General features: G+C 40.0%; 2 protein-coding genes across 4 annotated transcripts; one reads left to right on the plus strand and one right to left on the minus strand.

Moving 5' to 3' along the window:
- Positions 1–116: 116 nt before the first annotated feature.
- On the plus strand, positions 117–6,548 carry LOC135087979 (uncharacterized). Its single transcript, XM_063982850.1, has 7 exons — positions 117–282; positions 525–1,661; positions 1,872–1,933; positions 3,185–3,244; positions 3,335–3,568; positions 3,708–3,926; positions 5,555–6,548. Exons 1-7 carry the CDS (start codon positions 269–271, stop codon positions 5,596–5,598), a joined length of 1,770 nt encoding a protein of 589 aa, XP_063838920.1. The 5' UTR covers positions 117–268; the 3' UTR covers positions 5,599–6,548.
- An 848-nt stretch (positions 6,549–7,396) lies between these two features.
- LOC135087980 (protein PALS2) lies at positions 7,397–23,857 on the minus strand. 3 transcript variants are annotated; one of them, XM_063982852.1, is made up of 13 exons: positions 23,650–23,850; positions 18,469–18,566; positions 17,658–17,807; positions 16,594–16,797; positions 16,069–16,299; positions 15,875–15,973; positions 15,587–15,745; positions 13,695–13,750; positions 12,813–12,967; positions 11,203–11,373; positions 10,629–10,774; positions 9,802–9,876; positions 7,397–9,321 (listed from the first exon to the last, which is right to left on the minus strand). In XM_063982852.1, exons 1-13 carry the CDS (start codon positions 23,732–23,734, stop codon positions 9,145–9,147), a joined length of 1,806 nt encoding a protein of 601 aa, XP_063838922.1. In that variant the 5' UTR covers positions 23,735–23,850; the 3' UTR covers positions 7,397–9,144. The 3 variants fall into 3 exon arrangements, with proteins under 3 accessions (XP_063838922.1, XP_063838923.1, XP_063838924.1); XM_063982853.1 differs by lacking the exon at positions 23,650–23,850 and adding an exon at positions 23,379–23,567; XM_063982854.1 differs by lacking the exon at positions 12,813–12,967 and having other exon boundaries at positions 13,540–13,750; positions 23,650–23,857.
- Between the last annotated feature and the right edge of the window lie 424 nt (positions 23,858–24,281).

Below are 24,281 nucleotides of genomic sequence, written 5' to 3' on the forward strand. Positions count from 1 at the left end.
TCATTTATAAAAATTACGCAATAAGGCACTCGCCCCTTTGAAAAAACACATAAATTTAGTCTATGACCTTTAGATATAGCAACACTTCCATTTCCGCTTGTTTTGTCTTTGGTCTTGTAATTCGTTCGATCTCCGCCATTTTGTATCCTGTCTTGTCTACGGAGTTAACCAACCAAGCGTCGAATGGCGTTTTTGTAAAAGTGTTAGCTCTAATTCAGTGTTTGTGTGTCTAAGTGATTTCAAATTGAAGAAAGATAATACTCTTATAATGGGCAGAGGAAGGTAACTAAACTTTACAATAATCAATTGTTTTTCCACTATGTGGTACTTTCATGACTGTGCGTGTTAATATTTTAGCGGTTTTGTTAATTGGCCTGTTTCTACGTTTTAATATATATGTATTCTAGTTAAATATGTTAATATACTATCACCAGGTATAATATTTAATCTATTAGGCATTACATTTGGTTTTATTGAGAGTAGGCATACAATTGCAACGTGCTCACTACTTTTTTCTCACTTAGGGACCGTAGTCGTGATAGGCGCCGGAGTCGTAGCCGGAGCCGGAGCCGCAGTCGTAGCCGTAGTCCTCGCTATGGTCTTGGTTCCGGAGGAGGCGGTGGTGGCGGCGGCGGATATGGTGGCGGCGGTGGCGGCGGCGGCCGCCGAAGCAACCCAGGCGCCAGCCTACGTAAACCCAAGTGGGATTTGAGCAGACTGAAGCCCTTCAAGAAAGATTTTTATGTACCTCACCCTGACGTCGAAAGTAGGCCTGATTCCGAAGTGGAAGCTTGGAGAAGTGATAATGAAATTACCCTGAAAGGGCGTAACATCCCAAAACCAACGCTATCCTTCGACGAAGCCGGTTTCCCTGATTATGTCATGGATGAAATTGACAAAATGGGTTTTTCTAAACCAACTCCTATTCAAGCTCAAGGGTGGCCCATTGCTCTGAGTGGAAATGACATGGTCGGCATTGCTTCAACTGGATCTGGGAAGACATTGTCATACATTTTGCCAGCTATAGTTCACATCAACAATCAGCCTAAATCAAGCCGAGGTGATGGCCCGATTGCTTTGGTTTTGGCACCAACAAGAGAACTGGCCCAGCAAATCCAAGAAGTTTGTGACAAGTTTGCAAATACATCTAAAATTCACAACACCTGTCTATTTGGTGGTGCACCCAAAGGTCCCCAAGCTAGGGATTTAGATTCTGGTGTTGAAATAGTTATTGCTACCCCTGGAAGATTACTTGACTTTTTGGAAAGTGGTAGAACCAACCTGAAAAGGACAACCTATTTGGTATTGGATGAAGCTGACAGAATGTTGGACATGGGTTTTGAGCCTCAGATAAGAAAAATCATTGAACAAATAAGACCAGATCGTCAAACCCTCATGTGGTCTGCTACATGGCCCAGGGAGGTGCAGAGTTTGGCTTCTGAATTCCTCAAAGATTACTTGCAAATTAATGTAGGATCATTGTCACTCGCTGCTAACCACAATATTTTGCAAATCATTGATGTCTGTATGGAATATGAAAAAGAAACTAAACTTAGTACTCTCCTGAAAGAAATTATGGCAGAAAAAGAGAACAAAACAATTATATTCATTGAAACAAAACGTCGTGTTGATGACATTACCAGAAAAATGAAAAGAGATGGGTAAGTGTTATTACTGTTTATTTAGAATTCCTTTATAGTCGTTGACTACATCTTTAGTTATTATCAATTAACTGGTAGGCCACTGGAAGTATTTATTGATCTGTTCTTATCTTAATATGGCCAACAATTTAAATTTGAATTATGTCCTTTCCAACTGCAGTCAAACTAATGTATTTTAATGGATATGGATAACACTATGTTTTCTTACAGTTGGCCTGCAGTTTGTATTCACGGTGACAAGTCACAACATGAGCGTGACTGGGTATTGCAAGGTAAGTTTTCTACATTTCGAAAGTAACCAACCAATTATTTTCTTTTATTTTGTTATTTGCAAATTAATCGATAGCTTGATCTAGAAGTTGCCAGAAGTAAAAGTGTGAATTGTTAATGTCACTTTGATAACGCTCAGTAAAAGAGATCTCAGTACTATTCAACATTTAGATATCTACTTGTAAAATATAAATGGCTGCCGAGAAGCGGCGTCGGACTGCGGGGATCACGAGCGCGCTGTAGTGGTGCCCGATGTCACATGTCTGAAGGCGTGTCTGCATGTGCAGGCTGGAGGCTGCGGCCGGGCGGCGGAGGCGGCGGCACGCGCGTCCCGGCGCCGCGCCTGCTTCCGCGTCCGCACCGCGCCCGCCACTAGTTGACGGGGCAATGCCCTATGCGCACTGACTTGCCTCCGCGGCTAGTCTGAGCCGCTTCTCGCTCGTTCGGCGCCGCCTGGCCGCCTCGTGGCCTTGCGCCGTCGCCCTCGAGGCGGCGCCGGCGCCGGCCGGCTCCGTGGGGCCCCCACCAGCGCTCGGTGGTCAGCCCTCGTACTCGCCTCCGAGCCGCCGGGTGGCGACTTCTCGCTTGATCTTGTATTACTACGTGCGTTACACATTTTAATTATAATGATGGGATTAAGTATATAATTGATAAGAATGACGATTTCATAAGGGTCATTAGAAAAAATAACAATTTACGATTTATCTATGTCAGTAATAGTACTTAGATTAGAAATTAACGAGTTAACGGATGTATCATCTTCAATTCAATTGAAATGGCAAAGGATATCTTCGAAGCATTCTGAAAAGTACGCGCGGTGTAAAAATAAAACCTACCTATCAGACTTGTAACTTGTTGTGTAGGGCGATTTGATATTGAAGAGCTTGGTGTTCATCAACATGATGTCTATTGTGGCTATTTTAAATTATTTGGAGAACCAACTGGAAGTCTTGGTATATTTTATGTAGAATAGTTGTTTATTTATCAGTTTGATACAATTTCATTCCATTTTGAAGTATTCATATCTTTGTATTTCTCTAGCATCACATTTATCATAATAATATAATATGTATTCTTCATAACTTTTTTCTTTTTATCTTCATTTATTCATAATAATATGTCTTGATAGTTACCATTACATACATTTATTTATTTTGTTAAAGGTATCTTATTTTTATGTATGTATTAAATATTTATTTAGCAAAATAGGACATTATTATTGTGCACTTAATAATAAATTGCCTTTCTTACAGATTTTCGTAGTGGGAAAGCTCCCATTTTAGTTGCTACAGATGTAGCTGCTAGAGGTTTAGGTATGTATATCTCTGTGCAGTAATGAATACTAAGTCTACTAAGTATATTTATTATCTAAATCTGTTCTGACAATACTTGTTCTGTTTCAGATGTGGATGACGTTAAGTTTGTAATCAACTTTGACTACCCGAGCAATTCGGAGGACTATGTGCATCGTATCGGTCGCACAGGACGTACTAACAAAACTGGCACAGCATACACTTTCTTCACCCCGTCAAACGCCGCGAAGGCCGCTGACCTCGTATCAGTATTGAAGGAAGCTAAGCAAGTTGTCAACCCTAAATTACAAGAACTAGCCGAAAGAGGTGGTGGCGGCAGCAGACGTAAGTTATTTTGTCGTCAGAAATGTTATGACTGACAGATTTAGATTCTCTCGATGATATAAACATCACTATACAATAGAAACAATGTATTTTTTTTTTGCACGGAATCCAATCTGATTTTTCTGAACAATTGTTACAGGGCACCGCGGGCGTGGCGGCAGATATCGCCGCGGCGGACGACGCTCACGAACACGCTCGCGCTCGCGGGACCGTCGCCGCCGCTCGCGAACACGCTCCCGCTCGCGGGACCGGCGCCGGCGCCGCCACAGCTCCTCCCGCTCGTCGCGCAGCAGGTCGTCGCGCTCCTCCAGGAGCCACTCGCGCTCCCGCTCCCGCTCGCGAAGTCGATCACGCTCAGGCAAGTGCAGCCCCGTCAAGGACACCACGCAGACGGCGCCCCAAGCGACGCCCCAAGCTCTCTTGCCCACGCCGAAACCGCTGCTACCCACTCCCATCGGTCCCCAGCTCCCTCCCTCCCGCGGCGCCAAACAGAACGGCCGGGGCCCCGCCACCCCGCCGCGCGAGGCCCGGCCGGCCCGGGAGGAGCCCCCCGGCGACTCGCTCACGCTCGGGGCCAACGGCGCCCATGATTTCAACCGGCAACAGATGCCGAATCAGATTCCGCCTCTGATGACGATCAACCCTCAGAGCATGTGCGTCCCCCCTCCCATGAACGGCCAAGGTTTCGTGATGCCTCAGTTTTACGCTCCCGAGCAGTTCGGCATGATGGTGCCGAACTTTCCTCCGAGCGCCATGAGCGGCATGATGGCGGCGAGCGGAGGCTGGTCGGCGGCTCCCCCGCCCCCGCCCCCTCCCCCTCCCTCCGATCCCTCGGGCGGCGCGAGTCACGGGCAACGCGGCTCGGGAGGGAGCGGTCTCGAGTCAGATTCCAGGAAGCGCGGGCCGCGCGCCGGCGGGGCGGGCTCGGGCGGCGGCGGGCTGGGCGCGGGCGCGGGCGGCGGGCTGGGCGCGGGCGGGCTGGGCGCGGGCGGGCTGGGCTCGAGCGGGCTGGGCTCGAGCGGGCTGGGCTCGAGCGAGCCGGCCGCGCCCCGGGCCCGCGCGCGCGACCGCCGGCGCCGAGGAAGAGGACGCGACCGCGCCGAGCACGGCTCGGACGACGCGGGCGACGGGGGCCTCGGCTCCCAGGGGCTCGGCTCGCAGGGCCTCGGCGGCCACGACGGCGGCGGCCTGGGCCGGCCCCCCGGCTACGGATACTCCTCTGGCGGGCTCGACGTACCCCATGGGAGCCTCCTGCCGCGCATGCTTCCGCAGAGCGCGGTCGGCGACTTCGGCGACCAGGGTGCTAATTTTGCGGCGTTCGGGTCTTACGGGTCCAGAAATAACCAAAAAATGGATAACGACAATTTTAACGATCAGAGTTATAACGACGCCGGATATAAGAACGTTATGGACTACTACGGGCCTCAGAACGTTGGTTCGGGCTTGGCCGTGGGTATGGATCAACCTGTGCAGAACGGTGCGCTGGCAAATGGCTCCATGGGGTACAATAACCGCCAGAGGAATCGCCGTCGGTGAAAATACAGAGGTTTGTTACATTCAAACCAATGCAAACTCACCTCTATCACACACTCACATTTTTCAAAAACTTTAATCGCTTGTATTTTCGATGAGTCGGCAATTTGGCATTAGAACTGCCTACTTCTGGGATTTCTAATGTCATACATACATTCAAATTCCAAATCGTAAATATGCTGCCCATGAACTACTAGGTTATCTTTTGGTGTTGTCACTACCCATACTACTAGGATATCTTTCTGAGTAGTTATGTAAAGAATAAAGATGGTATAAAAATATGTATATTTTGTTGATAAAGATTTTTCTACTGGAGACTGACGATCTCGACATTACATATACATTTTTGTTTTGTTGGCATCTCTTCAACAACACCTCTCCTTATACCTTACAATTTGTATTTAACATCGATGACATGGACATGGGTCTAATTTTGATTTATTTTTATTGCAGAAAACGGTTACAATGGTGACTCACGTCGGCGCAGAAGACGCTAAACTAAATTATTGTTGATGGACTGAAGAACAAATTGATAGAAGTTAAAATTGAATGTATGGTAGAATTCCATTCCATGTCGATATTTATGTACTTTGTGAAACTCAATCATATTATAATCTTTTTCTTTCCTACAAAATTCATATAATTGGGTCAAGTACTAAATAGGCTTCAATTGTAAAACATTAGGTTATTTTGCTTAATTATCTCTAAGCCATTTTTAGTTGTGTAGTTAATAATACGATACCAATTTATCTTGCATTTGGGGTGCAGCAGCTAGATTTATACTTTTTCTGATGATCAGGAGCTATTCAAAAATTTGTATGCTAAGCCCATCAGTCCATTATGGTTTAAATATACCTAGAGGTATCAATTTATTCGTATTCATTATACTTTACCTTATAAGTACCACTTTTCATCTTGTGCATCTAGTTTAGAGAACTTTATATAAATGAATATTCAATTACAAGTTTTGTTCAAGCACTGCAAAAGTTATGTTATCATTACGATCAGACTCTTTATATTACTGTAAAATAATAGACATTACATGGCTTCAAATGTATGTTATGTAGCAATACTCAGCCATGTATTTATAATCTCCATTTAAAATATTGATTTAAAAGTTGTAATACATAGTATAATGTTTTTAATGTAAGTGTAAAAACTAAAAGGTGTCATTTGATTTGTTTAATTGTCGAGTTAGCATTTTTTTCAGTTAGTATTATGTACCAAAATTACTTTGTCAAAACATTTAATTATAATATTGTCTAAAAATAATCTTGGAGTCGGCATTACTTTGTAAATAATAATTAGTATACAAACCAAACTTGGTTTGATGAATTTGATGATTCATGCAATGAATACTTAGTCTTTGTCGTATTATGAATCTATATTTTGTAGTTATAATCTCAGTGTAAAAATGGACATTAATAAATTTTACACGACGTAATAATGCTTTTCATTTAAAAATATTTTATCCACATCAGGAATATAATTTCAGTAGGTACACAGTACACACAGTTCTTGTAAAATCATTTCTGCCTTTATGGTATCAACTTCTACACGATTACAAAATAAAGGTTACAAGAAAACTCTGGCAGGGCTGGGCAGGGCATTTCCACACAATTTTCCCTAACAAACTTATGGGGCAGGGCATTTTCACAACTTTCCCTAACAAACTTATGGGGAAATCCCCAAGCACTTGCACTTACCAGTGAGACTAGCGCATAACTGACTTGCTTATTATTTACTTGGGGCGGGATTATATAATTTGGCTGCTGGTATGTACCTATCTACACATTTGATTTAATGGTTTCTAGCCCTGGATCGATCTATTCCCAGTAGTCCCCTCAAGGATGACAACTATTCCCAGTTGTCACACACAGTGCCAGAGGTTACTATCCTACTAAATTATTATAAATGCGAAAGCTTGGATGTCTGGATGTTTGTTACTCTTTCACGCAAAAACTACTGAACGGATTTTGATGAAACTACAGTATTATTGTTTATAACCCAGAATAACATAGGCTATAATTTATGACGATCTGTGACAAACGAAATTTCACGCAGGTGAAGCCGCGTGCAAAAGCTAGCTGGGAATAATCGAGCCAGGATAGCGCTAAATTGGGACTCTAACTCTATTTTCCTTTATGGCCCTAGCTCAGCTAGCGGAATTCCGCCATGAATCGGAATTCGGATCGAGATGTCTGCAATAAGATGGTGGATACCGTATCGTTGAGTTTTGCCGTGCAGGGAAAACCGTAAAGAAACAGTTAAAAGCGTGAAAATAAAATTAAGCTATTACAGTTATAATGTATATTGAATATTCCAATAAAATTTATAGCTAAACAACAAAATAAAATGGACGGAATGTGAGATTCTCAATGAAGTACAAGCTAAATTTACAATGTAGCTTAAATGTAAATCAAAGCAAGTCTCCTTAGAACTAATAACACGTAGAGCTTTTCGGGGAAACCGTTTCGCCCTTACGTGATGTAAAAACAGGATTTATTCTTATTTAATATAGTTGGTACATAATGTCATTTTGCGTCATAGTGTACACACAAAAGAAAGAGTGTACTTTTAATACATTGAAACTAAAGTACTCGTAATAGAGTCTAATGAATAAATTAAGAAAAGTAAAGAATAAACTGATTTATTTCAGCATTGATTTCTTCTCACTTAACATCAGGTGTGATTGCGATTAAATACCTGCTGTTCTGCATAAAAAAGTTTTGAAGTACCTACCTCTAAACAAAATCCGTTACATATTGACATTATGACACCAAACTATACATAGCAATGTTAAAAGTAGCATCAGCTATTGTTAGGTAACGCTTGTCTATAAAAAATAGCTTTGCATATTAATATAAATAAGCGCAAAAAAGAACAATAAAGTTTTAAAAGACCTAGAATATTCATCAATACATTGTCATGATCATGAGATTTTATTGAAAGAAATTAATATAATACATCTTTGCACATAATATTGTACTATCCATAGTACTTAAGTATAAATATAAATTTAATAAAAACGTACATAACTGATCTATACATATTGTAATAATAATAACACACAATCTTGGCCTTAAAATTACATGTAAAATCATAATTTTACAGGTGGGAATTACATACTGATTCCTAATGGTAAATATCGAAAAGACTGCAGATTATGTAAGTTTAAAGTGGATTTATTTAGGTTTATTAACTATTTTGTGATAAAAATATTTTGGTAACAAATTTTGTAATTGCATGTAAAAGATATTTTATATTATGGAATGACTTTATCCAACTATAAATAAATCAGCTATTTTTCTTGCTGGCACAATATCTTAATACAAGTTACAAGTAATACTTAATAATACTAATTAATTAATTGTAAAATTAGGCCCGCACTATACAAGCTATTTTAGGCATAATATTATCAAAAATAAGCGCAAGTGTCAGATGAATATTTCCAAATGGCCATTATTATTTTATTTTTTATAATAATACAAGCGGCAATGCTGGAACATTAAAAATTTTGTTAATTAAGTAATGTGATGTAAATAGGCATATTTAAATGACCAAATTCATAACATAACACTCGGCTTCATACCTTAAATACATAAATTCATTTACCTAACACAGTGCGGGAAGACTAATACAGAGGCAGTCAAAATAAATGCGATACGATGACGACATATCAAGTAACTTATCTATAAATTGGCTAATTAAGGTTCATTAGTTTTATTAAGAAATTAGAAAGTAGTGAAACCATTTCAAATGGACAACATTATAGACAGAAAAGTAGGCCGTAATTGGTCAAGAGGATGCGTATCATCGCTCTTATAGCGTACAAACGAAGACATAGACCTTGAGGGTTACTCCGAAACGCCGTTTACGTAGCTTCGGGTCTATTTGTCACCGTCGCCCATGCTAGCATTTCGCGTTGCGTGAGAGGGATCGCAACATCCAAAACTTCGAATAACGTTTTTCGGAATACCCCGCTTACCTGATAATCATCGTAGCGCATTCGCAGACTAAAGATAACCTATATTGGGTCGATGTTAATAAATCCAGCTGACCGGCACCCATTGGTGGTCGGTGGAGAGAGCGTGCAGCGCGTCCATGATCTTTGAGTAGGTGGTGTCGGCGTTGTTGTTTGTGATGACGAAGTCGATGTACTTTTCGTACTGCCGGTGGATGCGAGCGCTCTCTTCGAGCGTCTGTTTCATGTCTTCTTCCTGTTGATATTGAGGTTATAGCTTTATTGAATGCAGAAAGATTTGGTCTAGTCCTTCAGGAGTTGGGTCTCTTTTGATTGGGAACAGGACACGTGAAGGGACACACACGAAGTGAATAATTACTTTGTGTCGTAGTTGCCAGATAAGAAGACTGTTTTCGATTGAGGAATATCAGACGGCTATGGCCTCTTCATAAACTGTTACCTCCTTAAACCAGTGCTATAATACGGTTTTAGTGATTCTAATTTATTACATTGATTTCGCTGCGATGAAAAGAAGCAGTGCTGTAGGGTCATTCTGATATTTTTTTATGAACACGACGGTGTTACCAAAAGTGACGAAGTGTCAAATTAGATCATAATATTGTGACAACACGTTTTGGTTATTATAAATATGTAGTCGAATATACTTTATTTTAGTTTCTATGCTATCTAATCTATCTACATGCAAATCTACACTATCTATAACACTGCATCTTACCTCGTAAAGCGACGCCAACGATTCCAACGTGCGCGCGCGCCGAGAGCTGTAGCGGATGGAGCTCTGCCGGTCAAACTACGCCAAGGGACAAACAAAATAAAATAAACGCATGCTAAAGTCAAATAAAACAAAAAGGACTTATGAACATAAATAAAAACTTCAAAATATAGTAAGCTGTAAGAAGTTTTACCGTTTCTTCTTGACATAGGTACATAAGGCATGAAATAGCATGATTATTTTACTCGATTTAAATTCAGCATGATCAAGTTGTCTGAGGGCCAAATGTTATTTACATTTTCTTACAACTTAACTATATTATAATACAATCTCTATTACAGGCAAGGAATTGGAATTCATATTAAATCTAAAATATCAGGTACAAAAATAAAAATAACGCAATCAATTCAGACACAGATCACAAAACTAAAGCTTTAGCAGCCAATTTATCATATTTTTATCTAATAACTTTCTATCATCCATTCACAGGCATAAGGTCGTCCGCTCAATATGACAATAAAATTTCTAATTCTCTTTAATAATTAAATTAGTTTCGAGCATCTCAACGAAAGACCTAAATTGGTCTTATATTCTGCAGTCATGCGACAACAATGCTACGATCTCAACTACTAACCCTTAACCAGGCCCAAAAAAAAGTCATTGGTTTTCAACCGTATCTCGCGAGCGATAAGGATGGGTAGCTTGGGGTCATTGGACGAAATTCTACGTGCTCACGGACCAGGCTTTACACGACATAAAGTTCAAATTGATGTGGGCTCTATTTAACCAAGGCCTGGTTAAGGGTTAAATACTACAAGAAAGCGTCTTACCGTCAGGTTTCTGTTCGAAGCGTAGGTCAGGTTACGTAGTTGTTCGATGCCAGGCGCACCCACCATCACTACATATGGCAGGAATTCGCTGCTGTTGTGAAGCAGTTTCAGCGACTGCGGGGCGCAGTCTAGGATGCACATTTTTCCTGAAAATACACCCTATGTTAAGGCGTGAAGATTCTTTTTAGGTTTCAAGGGAGTTCTAATTATTCCGATTGCTGGTGACAGGTCTATTCTTCGCTCATTCCAGAATTAATGAGAGATATGGTTCGTTTTGATATCATTTTGGGTACTCTGCACCAGGGTGTAAGAATTATTTTCTACAAAATATAATATCCACTTCTTTCCGTATGTATAAGTAAGAAAAAAAAAAAGTATTGCTAGGAGATTTCTTCATGTGCTTAGTTGCCTGTCGAGGGACTTGGTCAAATTGCAGCTTAAAATTTTGTGTGCATATCGCAAGACGAGTCAGTTTCTACCCGATCCGGCGTTGGGCCGGTTCGTCACCGGGTTGACAATCGATGAAATAACCGGCTCGTCAACACACCCATTAACATGTTAATGATTCACTTACCTTCCTTGATAACGGCACGTATAGAGTCCAGATGTGTCCCGTAGAGGTGTCCGTTGTGTTCTCCGTACTCCAGGAAGCGGCCGGCGTGCGCGTCCCGTTCCATTTCTTCCCGGGACACGAACCAGTAGGACTGGCCGTTTTCTTCCATGGGCCGAGGGGGGCGCGAGGTATCTGCAAGTAATAGTAGCGCTTGCTTGAATAGGCTAGTTTCCTAAAAAAATTTTTTTACTCCGTCATGTTTAATATCAAAAAATATTGGACACATATATTTTTATTTGTCAATCTAACAAATGATTACATAGTTATGGTGCGTTGAAGTTCCGCACGACGTCACAACGTGCGGCACTTTTATGCAAGCATTGACGTCACGGGCCTCTTCTTATGAACTTTGGCGCGCTTTATCTCTTTAAATTTTCATTAGTTTGAAAAAGTGAAAAATACGTGTAAAGTATTTTTTGATAAGTTAACTGACGGACTAATTAAAACTCTTGCTTTTTGACCCAGGAAACATCCCTATTCTCAAAATCATAAAAATAAGTTAAAAATAGAACTTACTTAACCCAATAAACGGGCATAAAAAGTTAAATTTTTTCATTGTTTTTGGACAAAGTATGGAGAAAAGCATATGAGACAATAGTGTTCTGACAAACGATCTGTAGCTGTCTCTTTTACCTCAACATCTATTGCATTATCCTTCAATGGCATATCGATCTTCAGAGTGATTTGCAGGGTACAATGTTTACGGATAGCCATTGCGATAGCTTGCGCTACACTTACGCGGCATACCAGCTCCAAACCGGACCACGTAACGCGAGCGTGTATCGCAAGAACAAAGGACGGGCTCCTTGTATGTAACCTTGTCATACTACGCTAGCTATGCCATAATGAACTAGCTCCGCCCCTCGTAGCTTTTCGCCGGACCGAGACTGGTAGACGAGCTCTATTTTTCTCACTCGTAGGTACACAAACTTCTCATTTCACGCACCTGCGTTAACCTGAAGAAGCTAGTCTTGTTTAATACACTAATCGCAAACAATCTCCTAGCTACACATACGCGACACGACCTCTTTTTACAGCGCTAGCTTCACCCCTTTTAGTTCGACGCTGGACTGAGACTCATAGTCTTTTATAATGCACTAGTTGCAACCATTCTCCTAGCTACACTTACATGGGACGAAGGAGTGTACGAAACCTCTTTATACAGCGCTAGCTCCGCCCCTTCTAGTTTGACGCTGGGTCGAAACTCGTAGACGAAATCCTGCTCCTAACTAGTCTCTTAGCGACACTTACGCGGCACGACAACCAATTTCCTAGATATACTTTTGCGACACGACACTTCCTCATACAGCGCTAGCTCCGCGCCCTCTAGCTTCACACTAGACCGGGACTTGTAAGCTAGTCTTGTAAATAAGGTAATCGCAACTAGCTAGCTGACTAATGTGGCGTGGCACTACAGTTACAAACCAGATCGGATGGTAGCACGAGCGTGCGCTTCAGGAACGAGAGTGCGCGTGACCTTTTCGTATAAAGCTAGCTCCGCCCCTTCTAGTTTCTAGCTAGATGGAGACTCGTAGACGAACTTCTGCTCCTAACTAGTCTTCTATACTTACGCGGCACGACGGCCCCGAAGCGGTCCGGGTGGTCGTGTATCATCTTGTTCTTGAGCGTGCGCCGGCCCACGCCGCGCGTGCCCACCAGCGCGAGCGTGCGCCGCAGGAACGGCGGAGTGCGCGCCACCTCCTCGTACAGCGCCAGCTCCGCGCCCTCTAGCTTCACGCTGGACCGGGACTCGTAGATGGACTTCTTGTATCACGCAGGCGAAGCCGCAGGCAAAAGCTAGTCTTATACGCTAGTCGCAACCAATCTTCAAGATAAACTTTTGCGACACGACACCTCCTCGTACAGGGCCAGCTCCGCGCCCTCTAGCTTCACGCTGGACCGAGATTGGTAGACGAGCTCTATTTTTCTCACTCGCAGGTACACAAACTTCTCATTTCACGCAGGTGAAGAAGCTAGTCTTGTTTAATACACTAGTCGCAAACAATCTCCTAGCTGCATACGCGACACGACCTATTTTTACAGCGCTAGCTCCACCCCTTTTATTTCGACGCTGGACTGAGACTCATAGAAGAACTTCTTTTACCACGCGGGCGAAGCTCCCGCAGCTTTAAGTTAGTCCTTTATTATACACTAGTTGCAACCATTCTCCTAGCTACACTTACGGACGAAGGAGTGCGCGCAACCTCTTTATATAGCGCTAGCTCCGCCCCTTCTAGTTTGACGCTGGACCGGTACTCGTAGACAAACTTCTGCTCCTAACTAGTCTTCTACACTTACGCGGCACGACGGCCCCGAAGCGGTCCGGGTGGTCGTGTATCATCTTGTTCTTGAGCGTGCGCCGGCCCACGCCGCGCGTGCCCACCAGCGCGAGCGTGCGCCGCAGGAACGGCGGAGTGCGCGCCACCTCCTCGTACAGAGCGAGTTCCGCGCCTTCTAGCTTCACGCTGGACCGGGACTCGTAGACGAACTTCTTTTTTTTCTTGGATATCTGTGGACGAAATAGTTTTTATATGCAACTGGCTGGAAGAATTGAGAATGTTACTAGGTATGCAAAATTACTTGAAACCTATGTTACAGTTAAGCTTTTACATTTACAAATACATTACTTTTTATTTCATTCAAAAATACCCAGTAGTTATGATTTTATAGGCATTCAAAGTTCGCTTAAATATTGAGTCCCGCCGACGGTCACGTGACCCCGCGTGACGTACATTCACAGTGTCCGCTCACTAGAAAACGGATATAAACATACTTAAATACATTTTTTTTTGTAAATACATACTTATTATACATATTAACACCCAGACCCATCACAGAAATTAAAATTGAACCAAACCCAAACTTGATGCGATTGTGTCATTTTATTGCGAATTACCTTCCAGCTTCATCATTAGACCCCGATTACTATATAGAATTAAAATACTCATCAATACAAAACGAACGAGCCCAAACTCGATGCATTTAAGTCGTTTTATTATAGAGTTCCTATGGCCATCTTCCAGCTCCATCATCAGATCAGCTCCATGTCATCATAATATTGCATGGTCATCCAAATCACATGTGTTTGCGAAATTTCAGCTTAATCGGTTGCCTGGAAGTGGGTCTTAATTCAGCTTGCAAGATTCCACCCATACAAATATGAGCCAGTCGTTGTAATATGACGTCACGCGTATAAAATGGCGGGCCGGCCGCCGCCCGCACTTTTAAAATTCAATATCTTGGAAACTAATTGACGTATCGAAATAATTCTTTCACGTGTATTTTTTATTTTTAACAGAGAATACAGAAAGCTAAAAAACAAAATTAGTGAACATTCTTCATTGCTGATAGTGGAACTTCTTTTTTTTTCTTGGATATCTGTGGACAGAATACTTTTTTATGACACTGCTAGCTGGAAAAATTACTGATAGTGGAACTTTTTGGGCATCTTAAAACTAGATGTGTATAAAAGTGCTTGCGCCACTTTAAATACTGTGGGCACGGCACTGGATGCAGGCAGCATAGGATAGGTCGTTATGGAAATCGTTGGGGGAGGCCTTCGTCCAGCAGTGGAAGTCATTTGACTGAAACGAACAAATGTATATAAAGCATAACCTGTCAATATTTTTTCGTATGTCATTGTGCTACTGTACTTATTCCCGGAGAGATTAGTTATTTCCCGCTTTTTTTTAAATAGTTTCAAGAACTTTAAATAGAAGTTTGTTGGCGTGTATTTAAAACCAATTAGGAACAACAGAAAGTTTTTTCTTTAATATAAATGGAAGAAAAGATATTTTTACAGACAAAAAAAAATATTCAGTAACATTAATATATTGAAACTAACGAGCAAGTCTTACAATGGCAGCAATTATCTAATAACAAAAGTTAATGTGTGAAATTGTACATGACTCACAGCAATTATTCCACTGGGAATGCGTTAGGAATGCACTTTTAAATTGATATTCATCGGGCATATTAAAACAATGGCCATGAACAACAATCACTGGAGGATGTAAATTATAATTGCATTATTCAGATACACTCAGCATGAAATAGAAATGAAAAGAGCATTGTTGAAAAAATATGCAATACAGCATATTGTTTGTAATTTTAAACATCTGTTTGACAATACAATCAGAGTTAGTTGCAATGTTTTTATAAAAACAATGTCTTTCTATACTGTCACAGAAATTATAAAGTATTCAAAGTACGACATATTAATAACATCTTAAATAACAGAGAAGTAAATTACTGAAGAGAATAATAAGCTTTAATAAGTACCCTCTGGTTTTTTACACATTAGAAATTCTAAATATAAAAGTTTTGACTAAACAAAATATCTCACCCTGGCTCCACAAATGCTGATTTTGTGCACAAAGTCTGCTTCGGGCGGCACATACGCTTTACGCCGCTCCTCAAGCTCTGGCGATGGGATTAACCCAACAACCTCAGGGTTTTCTACATGGCTTGCTTGCCACCAGTTTGGGTCTTTTCTATCTGATACCTAAAACATAATTAGTATGTATTAGTATAGATAAGAGCAGCAATATAAAGTGAAAATAATTCAAAGTTATAAAGCCTTTACAGATTAGTTTCAAAGTTTTGTGTACTTCTCAGTTTTGTCTATACTTACTTGTAAAATATCTCCTCTTTTAAATTCTAATCCTATTTCCTTACATGGCAATAATGTATCTTCTTTAGGGTCATAGTCAAATAATGCTCTCATATAACACTGTAAAATAAAAAGCAAAATGTTACATGACACAACTCTAATAATTTCATGAATAGAATATAATTTTGTCTAGGAATAATACTGAAAATACTTACAGTAAGTTTATTGCTTAATTGATTATTCTTATCCTTTAAATTAGGTCCAACTTTGAGTGATACTCTATCATTGGGCTTAGATACGGCCTCCTTGAGCTGGTCTTCTGAGTTTATCTGCACTCCGTCTACTTCGAGCAAGACATCTCCGACTGAGAGCAGGGCTTGCTTGGCCGCAGCACTACCCGCTAATATCCTAGCTACTATTAACTGTCCATGTTCGTCTGTTGTTACCTGTTATTGACAAACATTTTGTAAATTAAACATAATTTTTTTTAAATCTTCAGCTCAATTTTCACATAGTTTATGGAGTATTGTAATAAGTCTTGTTTTAGTATGTTAGAAATATCATATTTTGGGCATAAAAATAATATTGAAACTATTCGATTTTTTAACTCTAATTTTATGACTCTCATCTCCTACTTGGTTAATTATTCAACATAGTAATAACTAACTCTATCTCATTTCCTTATCTAATTACCTTTATGGTAATTCTTCATTATTGTAATAATAACATAAGTAACTTACAGTTAACCCTAATGGTTGTCCAGGTACTTTTCTAAGGCCAACTACTTTGACGGTTTCTATCGGCATGTCTCCGTTCTCCTCAGGACTGTCTGCACCTTCAGCGATGTCTTTACTATCCTCGTCCTTCACAGCTGCTTTCTCATCGATGCCTGAACCTCGTTCAAGCCAAATGGCACCTATTTGGTCATGAGCGTCTATTAGTGCCTGTAAAAAATTGAGAATAGCATTATTTGTTAAGAATGAAAGAAAAAGAATGACTTTCTCTTAACACTTAAGGACTCGCTAATGGGTCTAACGGACCCAGTCCTTCAATTTTTGTGTAATAACTTTTAAGTTTTGACATTTGCGATGTTGTCGCTCTTAGTACCTTTCTACGACATTGTAGCACGGATAATAGCGGTCGTACTCGACAAATAGCCCACTGCATGTGAGTGCTACAGACGAAAAAGGTGTTTTTGAGTCCGCTGGACCCGGTAAATAAAGTGATTTTTTTTAAAGTTCTATACTAATTTCTCATTAATTGTTAATTAGTATAAGTAGGCAAATCATAGTACTTTACGAAAATATACAAGCCATTTTTTTAAATAATTAATTACAGAAATTTTCAAAAATAACCTTAATTTTACCAAAAAAACTTCAATTACTTAAATAAGTTGTTATTTTAGAAAAAGGCAATAAAAATTACTATTTGGTTTACTACTGTCTTTGTTTATATCGTATTTTACTTCTAATAAAGTAGTTTTCACTTTTATTAACTGTCTTTGAAAAATACATAGGATTTTATATACTGGGTCCAGCGCACCCGGTAGCGAGTATGGATGTTACAAATGAAGGTGCGAGTCCTTAAGTGTTAAAGAAATTGATTCGGGAAGGTTAAATAGTATTTATTTAGGCATAAAAATGAAATAATTTATGTTTATAGAAGGCAGAGAGCATTGAAAGTAGTAAATTATGAAAATAACCAACTGGCGCGCCCTAGTTGTTCCACTAAGAATCTAATTCGAATCTTCAGCATATTAGAGTACGATAAGGTGTAGGCGTGTCTAATTTCGAGGCTGGCTTACCCTAAAGTGAACCCGCGACAACAAAATCGCGAGCTCCGCTTGTTCGATAGTCCGAATGTTGTTCCCTCGGTACTCGCTCAGCGACTTTATTATGGTAACGTTGCCAAGCGACGCGGGCTTCACCACCAAATCTTCCTCCGATTCTATAGACTGTAAACACAACACTCACCAGTAATTAACCCAATCAAGTTTAACGACACTCCAAAATATGGAAACCGATAGGCGTGGCACTTGTTGTTATGTTTCTTGAATGAAAAGTTGCGAAGTAATGTCGATGCACTGAACTGCGATGGTTAATGGAGCGTCACAGTGAATTCAAATAAATTTCGTTGCGTACAGGTGAAGAAATAATTTATAAACAAAGTAATCGTTCGAAATTGATACAATGGGCAGCCGAAACTTGATTTCACATCAAACATCACTCTTCCTCCCGTACGCTTTGTACGACTGACAGTTGTACTATCAGAATATTTTGTAGTAAAAGCAAATATTTATTTCATAAAATAAACTTTACCAACTTGCAATAGTGTTTAAATTAGAATAACAAGGGCAGTTACTTAGTTCATTCATAACATTACTAGAAAGGAGGTAACGTCATGTGTCAAAATGACAATGGTGCCAACCCAACGCCATGAATGAGAAGTGCACAGTGGGGCATTCGGCAAAAAACCTTCGCTGGCAACTTGGTCGATAAATGACCATTTTATGGTCATGGTCAGACAATAATTAACCCTTAATCCATACAATTCGTAATAGGTTGAGTTTTCAGCGAAGCATGATTAATAATTACATAAGAAGATTACTTAATTACCTCACATCTTCTTCCAAAATCCGGGCTTTCTACAATGCTCTTCAAAAATATTACTTCATGGTTATTGAGATCATCTTCAGGTTTAGGTTCTTCTTTCTCTGAAATAAATCATTTTTTTACCAACCAAAAAAGGGCAAAAATGAAATTGAATCATGACAAGGGAGGGATTAGTACTGCATAGAGAGGGATGTCTGAAAAGGAAAAATGTAGGACCTATTACATTTTTTTTATTCTTGTTTGTGACACAAAAAAAATCGTAAAGGTTGAATGTGTTTTCCCGCGCGACCGATTCGAGGACATAAAAGGTCACGCACGCCATCATTTTTTGTAACATATCAATCTGTTGTTATTAAATTGGGCGGGGGTTGGGGCGCGTGGTCCCGAGGGCATGTGGTATGAAATTGAGGACAGTGATACAGGCATATAGTTCCAAAATACTGAACTGTCCTATGCATGACATTGACAGCGAGGCGCCACCGTCAATACCGGATCGCTGGTTCCGATTTTTGCCATGTTGGAAACCATATAGTTGAACGATGGTAGCGCCCTCCTGTCATTGAGTTTGGTGGGACAGTTCAGCGTGGGTCATCTTTAACAGGGTTGTTTGGTAAGTAATTTGATTTAGCAAATTACTGAAGGAATTACAAAAATCATGATAATGTGTGTTATTAAGTATCACGATGATACTATTTTGAAAAATTAGTTATAATTATTGATGTATGCTCTTTGTCGTAGATTACGTGTTGAATAATGTACCGTAGTAGTAGTAGCTTATAAATAATAATATTTCTTTTTTTTCAACTATGAAGTTATATTGCAGGCCTAAGCGTAACTACGTGGTAATAGCTCTTCAAGGTGTGGTGAGACCGTGAGATATGACAATTAATTAGTACAAACACAAATCAAAACGTAGAAGGGTGCGACTCTGTTGCGAAAATGTTAACAACTTTTTCGACAATTCATAAAATGTTTGTAAAAGCACAGAATAATAATAAGTAAAGGTCGTTATATTCGAGCAGCGAAATAGCTCCAGTTGATTGTTTCAGTAACTACTTTACAAAACCATTGTCGATGAAAAGTTGTGGTGGAATTTGAGTTCGCGATAAGTCGTGCCGTCACCGCAGCGCCGTGCTTTCCGTAACGCACGCAGCTGTTGAATTTCAAGAAAGCTTCACGCACGCTAAGCTTTACTTACTTCCGTCCGAATACGTTTGACAAAAAGCTTTAGAATTTGAACTTTGTGGTTTCGTAAAGTAACGTTCACCTATTTACTTACACTTTTAACTTAATTAGCTACCTACTAAGTAACTACCTTAATAAAAACAAAATAGAATAGGTAAGTGGGTATTATAAACGGCACTATTTTACTGTCTGTTTAGGTACCAAACTGTTTCAGTCTCTGTGGTAAAGTAAACCGTAACGCTCATTTGATGATACTAATTAACTCGACGATCACTCGGATATTGTTTGCGGAGCCGCCCCTGTTGGAAAATTAACACCCTAATTTTGTTAGCCTACAGGAACCATCCAACAATGAAAAGAAGGTAATATCATTTTATGCCTATAACAGTCCACAGCTGGACAATAGGTCCTTCCCTAATATGCGCCATTTTATCCTGCCTTCGGCTTGTCACCTACCGCTTCTGCTAGCGATCTTTTGCAAATCGTCACTCCTAGCTTAGAGGGTATTTTTTAGTTATGATTGCTAGCACAGCCTTTTTATTTGTTAATCTAGTCCCGACCTCATCTAAAACGCAGTTATGTAGAGTAGAGGCTCCATTTGATAGCACTAATTAACTCAACGATCACTCGTGCAATTATTTGCACAGGCGCCCCTATCGTAAAACCAACACCATCAATTTTGTTAGCCCACCGCAGGGAAAGGGACGATACAAATAATTTATGGGTTTGGTGCAATTTTTCTGCTTTTATTTTGTGCAGTTATTGCTTTATTATCAGAGAGCAGAAATAACAGGAGTAGCAGCGCGCGTTTATTTCCATACAAAAAAATTTCGCCATTTCCTGAGGGGGACGAGGTAATGACATTTGTGTAACAGCTGATGGCGCTGAGACACTATCGATATTTTTGTCGATGAGAATCATTGCTCTATGGTTCATAGTCTATGGCTCGTTTAAAAAAATGATATGAATTAATTTATTATCCTATGGGAGATTCAACATTTCAGATCTCTATTTAAAGGAAAATACGCAAAAGTTTGGCATTTCTTCCCTAGCACGAATACGAATTGTGAAAGTTAAGAGTTATATGAAAAAAACTAAAAAGTCATTTATATAGGCTCTTAAAAAGCACTTTTACACGTCCCAGTATTAACCCTACCACCATTACCCTACACTACCCATGAAATAGGTACCTAATATTCTTATATACCAAACATGACCCACGGCCATACTCCCTTGGCAAAGGGGATCGACTATCAGCCTTAGGCCCGGTTTCCACCAAAGCAGAGCGGTACGGAGACGAGAGATGTACGACGAAGCTGGCAGGCTATTTCCACCAAAGCGGAGCGGAGAAGAGCGCAGCGGTGCTGAGACGAGAGGAGATGCGTGAGCTGTGCGTAGCTGTTAGCTGTCAGTCTATTGCTATCTATGAAATACCGCACCGCTCCGCACAACTCCACACCGCTCCGCTCTTCTCCGCACCGCAAGGCAGCGTCAAATTCTATAGAAAATCAAGTGCACCTGATTCTTCTCCTCTTGATTCATTTCCATCGAAGCGGAGGGGAGTGAAGATGTGCAAATAAGGGAATCTGATTGGATTCAAAAAACTTCTCTGCTCCACTCCGCCTTAGTGTAAACCGGGCCTTAGAGGATGAACAAGAGGTGGCATTTTGAGCATTCATGCTCTTTCAATATTCTTTATTACTTTAGCGTATGTGAAGGTACATAGAAGGTTAGTTCAATGTCGAAATTCAACTTTCAAAGATGGTACGGAACTCTGTTTTAATTTTCTTTTGTTCGGTTTATACGTAAAATTATTTACAGGAGAGAAGTAAATCTTTCTAACAATACAATCACCAAGTCGATGTCGATATCGATATTTCATATTGTGCTGTACCACACTAAAATTTCCGCTGGGTGGCCAGCGTATTGAAATAAAAATGTACACACTTTTGACTGACCATAATATGTAAAATAATGAAACAGGCAATGTATTACCTACTAACTAAAATCAGTCATACTCTATAAAAAAACACCAGTTATCGTTAAAGTTACGTTGAACGTTAGGTGGTGCAACTCAGACTAAGAAGGTCAGTTCAACGTTTACAAAGTAACGAGAAAAAGCAATAATAAAATTAATCTTTTTCTGTTATAAAAAAAAACTGTTCATAGTCTTCTGACTGATCGCATGATGGAATAAAGGAAAAAAAAAAATAAAAAAAATAAAAAAAAAAACCTTTTTCAACTTCAAAGTTGGCACGGAATTCGGTTTCAATTTCCTCTTGTCATGTGATTTAAAAATGAAACAGGTAGTATCAAAATGCATTGAGCAAACTGCGCTCCAACGTTTTGGAGTCCAGGATACATGATTGTTACAAGCCTGGATCCAGATATTGCGAGTAGTTGGATCTTTTGGAAATCTGTAAAATAGCGGGAACTTACTTAACAAGTTTATTATGTCAGGGTAAATGTGATAAATTGAAAATTATTAATAATCGCCGGTTATTATGAATAATTCCCGACAGTCGAGGTAAAAGTAATAAATGAATTTACATTTATCAGTGATTATTAATAATGTATTAATACTAACAAATATAATAAAAGAGAACACCTATTGGCAGTATCAAATTGTTTGCATAGAATTTCGATTATATTGTTATAAGTAGGTACACTATCCTTAAAATATTACACAATTAGGAATTTTTGCTTTCCAGTCATTCCAGTGGCAACACTTCTAGAAATTTAGTTTTTTGCAAATTTAGTGTATTAATTAATGTGAAATAAATAAAATAATATTTACCGATGGAATGTAATGTTGTCCTTTTCAAGATTTGATGTTTCAGATCTCTTCTTACAATTAAAAACACTGCAATTCACCATTTTTATCGCAGCACGTTACTCTTCAATAGTGACATTTGGAATATGTCATTGGTGGCGCTGCAACTAGTTTTTATAAACTGAGTGAACCACTGGTCTACTTACATTGCTAGAGGGGATTGCCTGTCAGTTCCACTCCTGTTATTTCTGCTCTCTGTTTATTTCTGCTCTCTGTTTATTATTCATGGACTTTTATGTGACAAATAGGTACCAGACAATAGAACAATATAACGTCTACTACTACAATACTACTACTATACAAAATGTGCACAGTTAGAGCACAAAATAGAGTAACTAAGGTATTTTTACTGAAAGAAGGGAAAATGAGCATAGCAACTGTCTACATGAGTGTACCTACCATAACGGGAGATGTGACGGGAGTGATTGATGGATTTAAAATAGGTATCCTTTTGGCGTGGGCGTGAAGGTAAGTAGACTGTCAAACATCGACGTAATACTCATCATTTTTAATGCTCAACACGAGTAAGAGCCTACCTAAGTATGTATTATGATTTCAGACTGAAATTCAGCTTATAGTAGGTGGTTAAAATGTCTAAAGATGATGCATTAGAAAACACAAAATACTTAGTTGATAAAGCGCTAATAAAACGTCGTTATTCGATTTTGGAATGTAATTGCATATCAAGTGAGCGTGTTAGGAAATGCAATAAACGGAATTTACATACGTTTTTTTTTGTTGTTTTTTAAAAACATAAACAGATGGATTGGTGAGGGATAGTCATTTAATTTCGCGACTTTAGTGGAAGGGATTTAAGCGTCCCTGCTCTACATATACTTAATATCGCCTGAAATAATGATTTGACGCATATTTCACAGTACTTAACACATTTTACCTCGCTCATGGCCGAACAGCATTTTCCAAGCGCAAATAACAAAAACGTAAAGTTTCTGTCGAGTTTCACGATTGGTAATTGCCACTAAATATAAATACCGAGGTTTTCTGTCACACACACTCAAATAACCGGTACTTGCATGAAAATTACGAGTTAACAGTCAGTAATTTTGCTCGCGTGACCTAACGTTACGAAGAAATCATGCGAAAACTGGAGGCGAAATTGCGAATCTTTTAGGTTATGTCTGTTGATCGTGTTAGAAATTACTCACGTTCATCCGGCGGTTTGTTGCCGAGAGCGAGATCCCTGAATCCCCGCCAGTTGACGGTGTAGCGTCCGCTGCGTCGCACCATCATCGAGGTGCGGTGTGGAAACGCGGTGCGGATGCGGTACGGATGCGGTGGCGAGGCGTCGGGCCACTGCCGCTGGCTGGTTTGGCATAGCCGGCTAGTGCGACGCGGCAGGCGTGCGCGGTATCGACGCGCCGACGCGTCACGCGGCCGCCGTCAGCTGAGCGGCACGTCACAGCGCCGCCCGCCCAGCCGCCCTACCGCGCTTGCGCACTGAAACCGCCCCGCACGTTACGCTGCGAGCGCATTGTCTGACGATAAAATTCTCGGATGACATTTTTTTCAGTTAAGATTATAAAGTACCACTTAAATAAACAATGTTTCTTTCTTTCCTAACATTATGTATTTTTATTGACCTTTCACAAGTAAACAAGTAAAAGACATCAACGACTAAAGAACAATTTAAAGTGATTAAACTCGTATTTACACCACTTTACAAGTTTAAAGCTACTAAGAAAAACAAATATTGTCCACTCTCTCATGATGCTGGAAATTATAGCCTTCTTAGGGTGTTTAAGTATTGACTAAAATAAACATACAAACTTACCTACTT

Source organism: Ostrinia nubilalis, chromosome 3, assembly GCF_963855985.1.
Source record: "Ostrinia nubilalis chromosome 3, ilOstNubi1.1, whole genome shotgun sequence".
Lineage (NCBI taxonomy): Eukaryota > Metazoa > Arthropoda > Insecta > Lepidoptera > Crambidae > Ostrinia > Ostrinia nubilalis.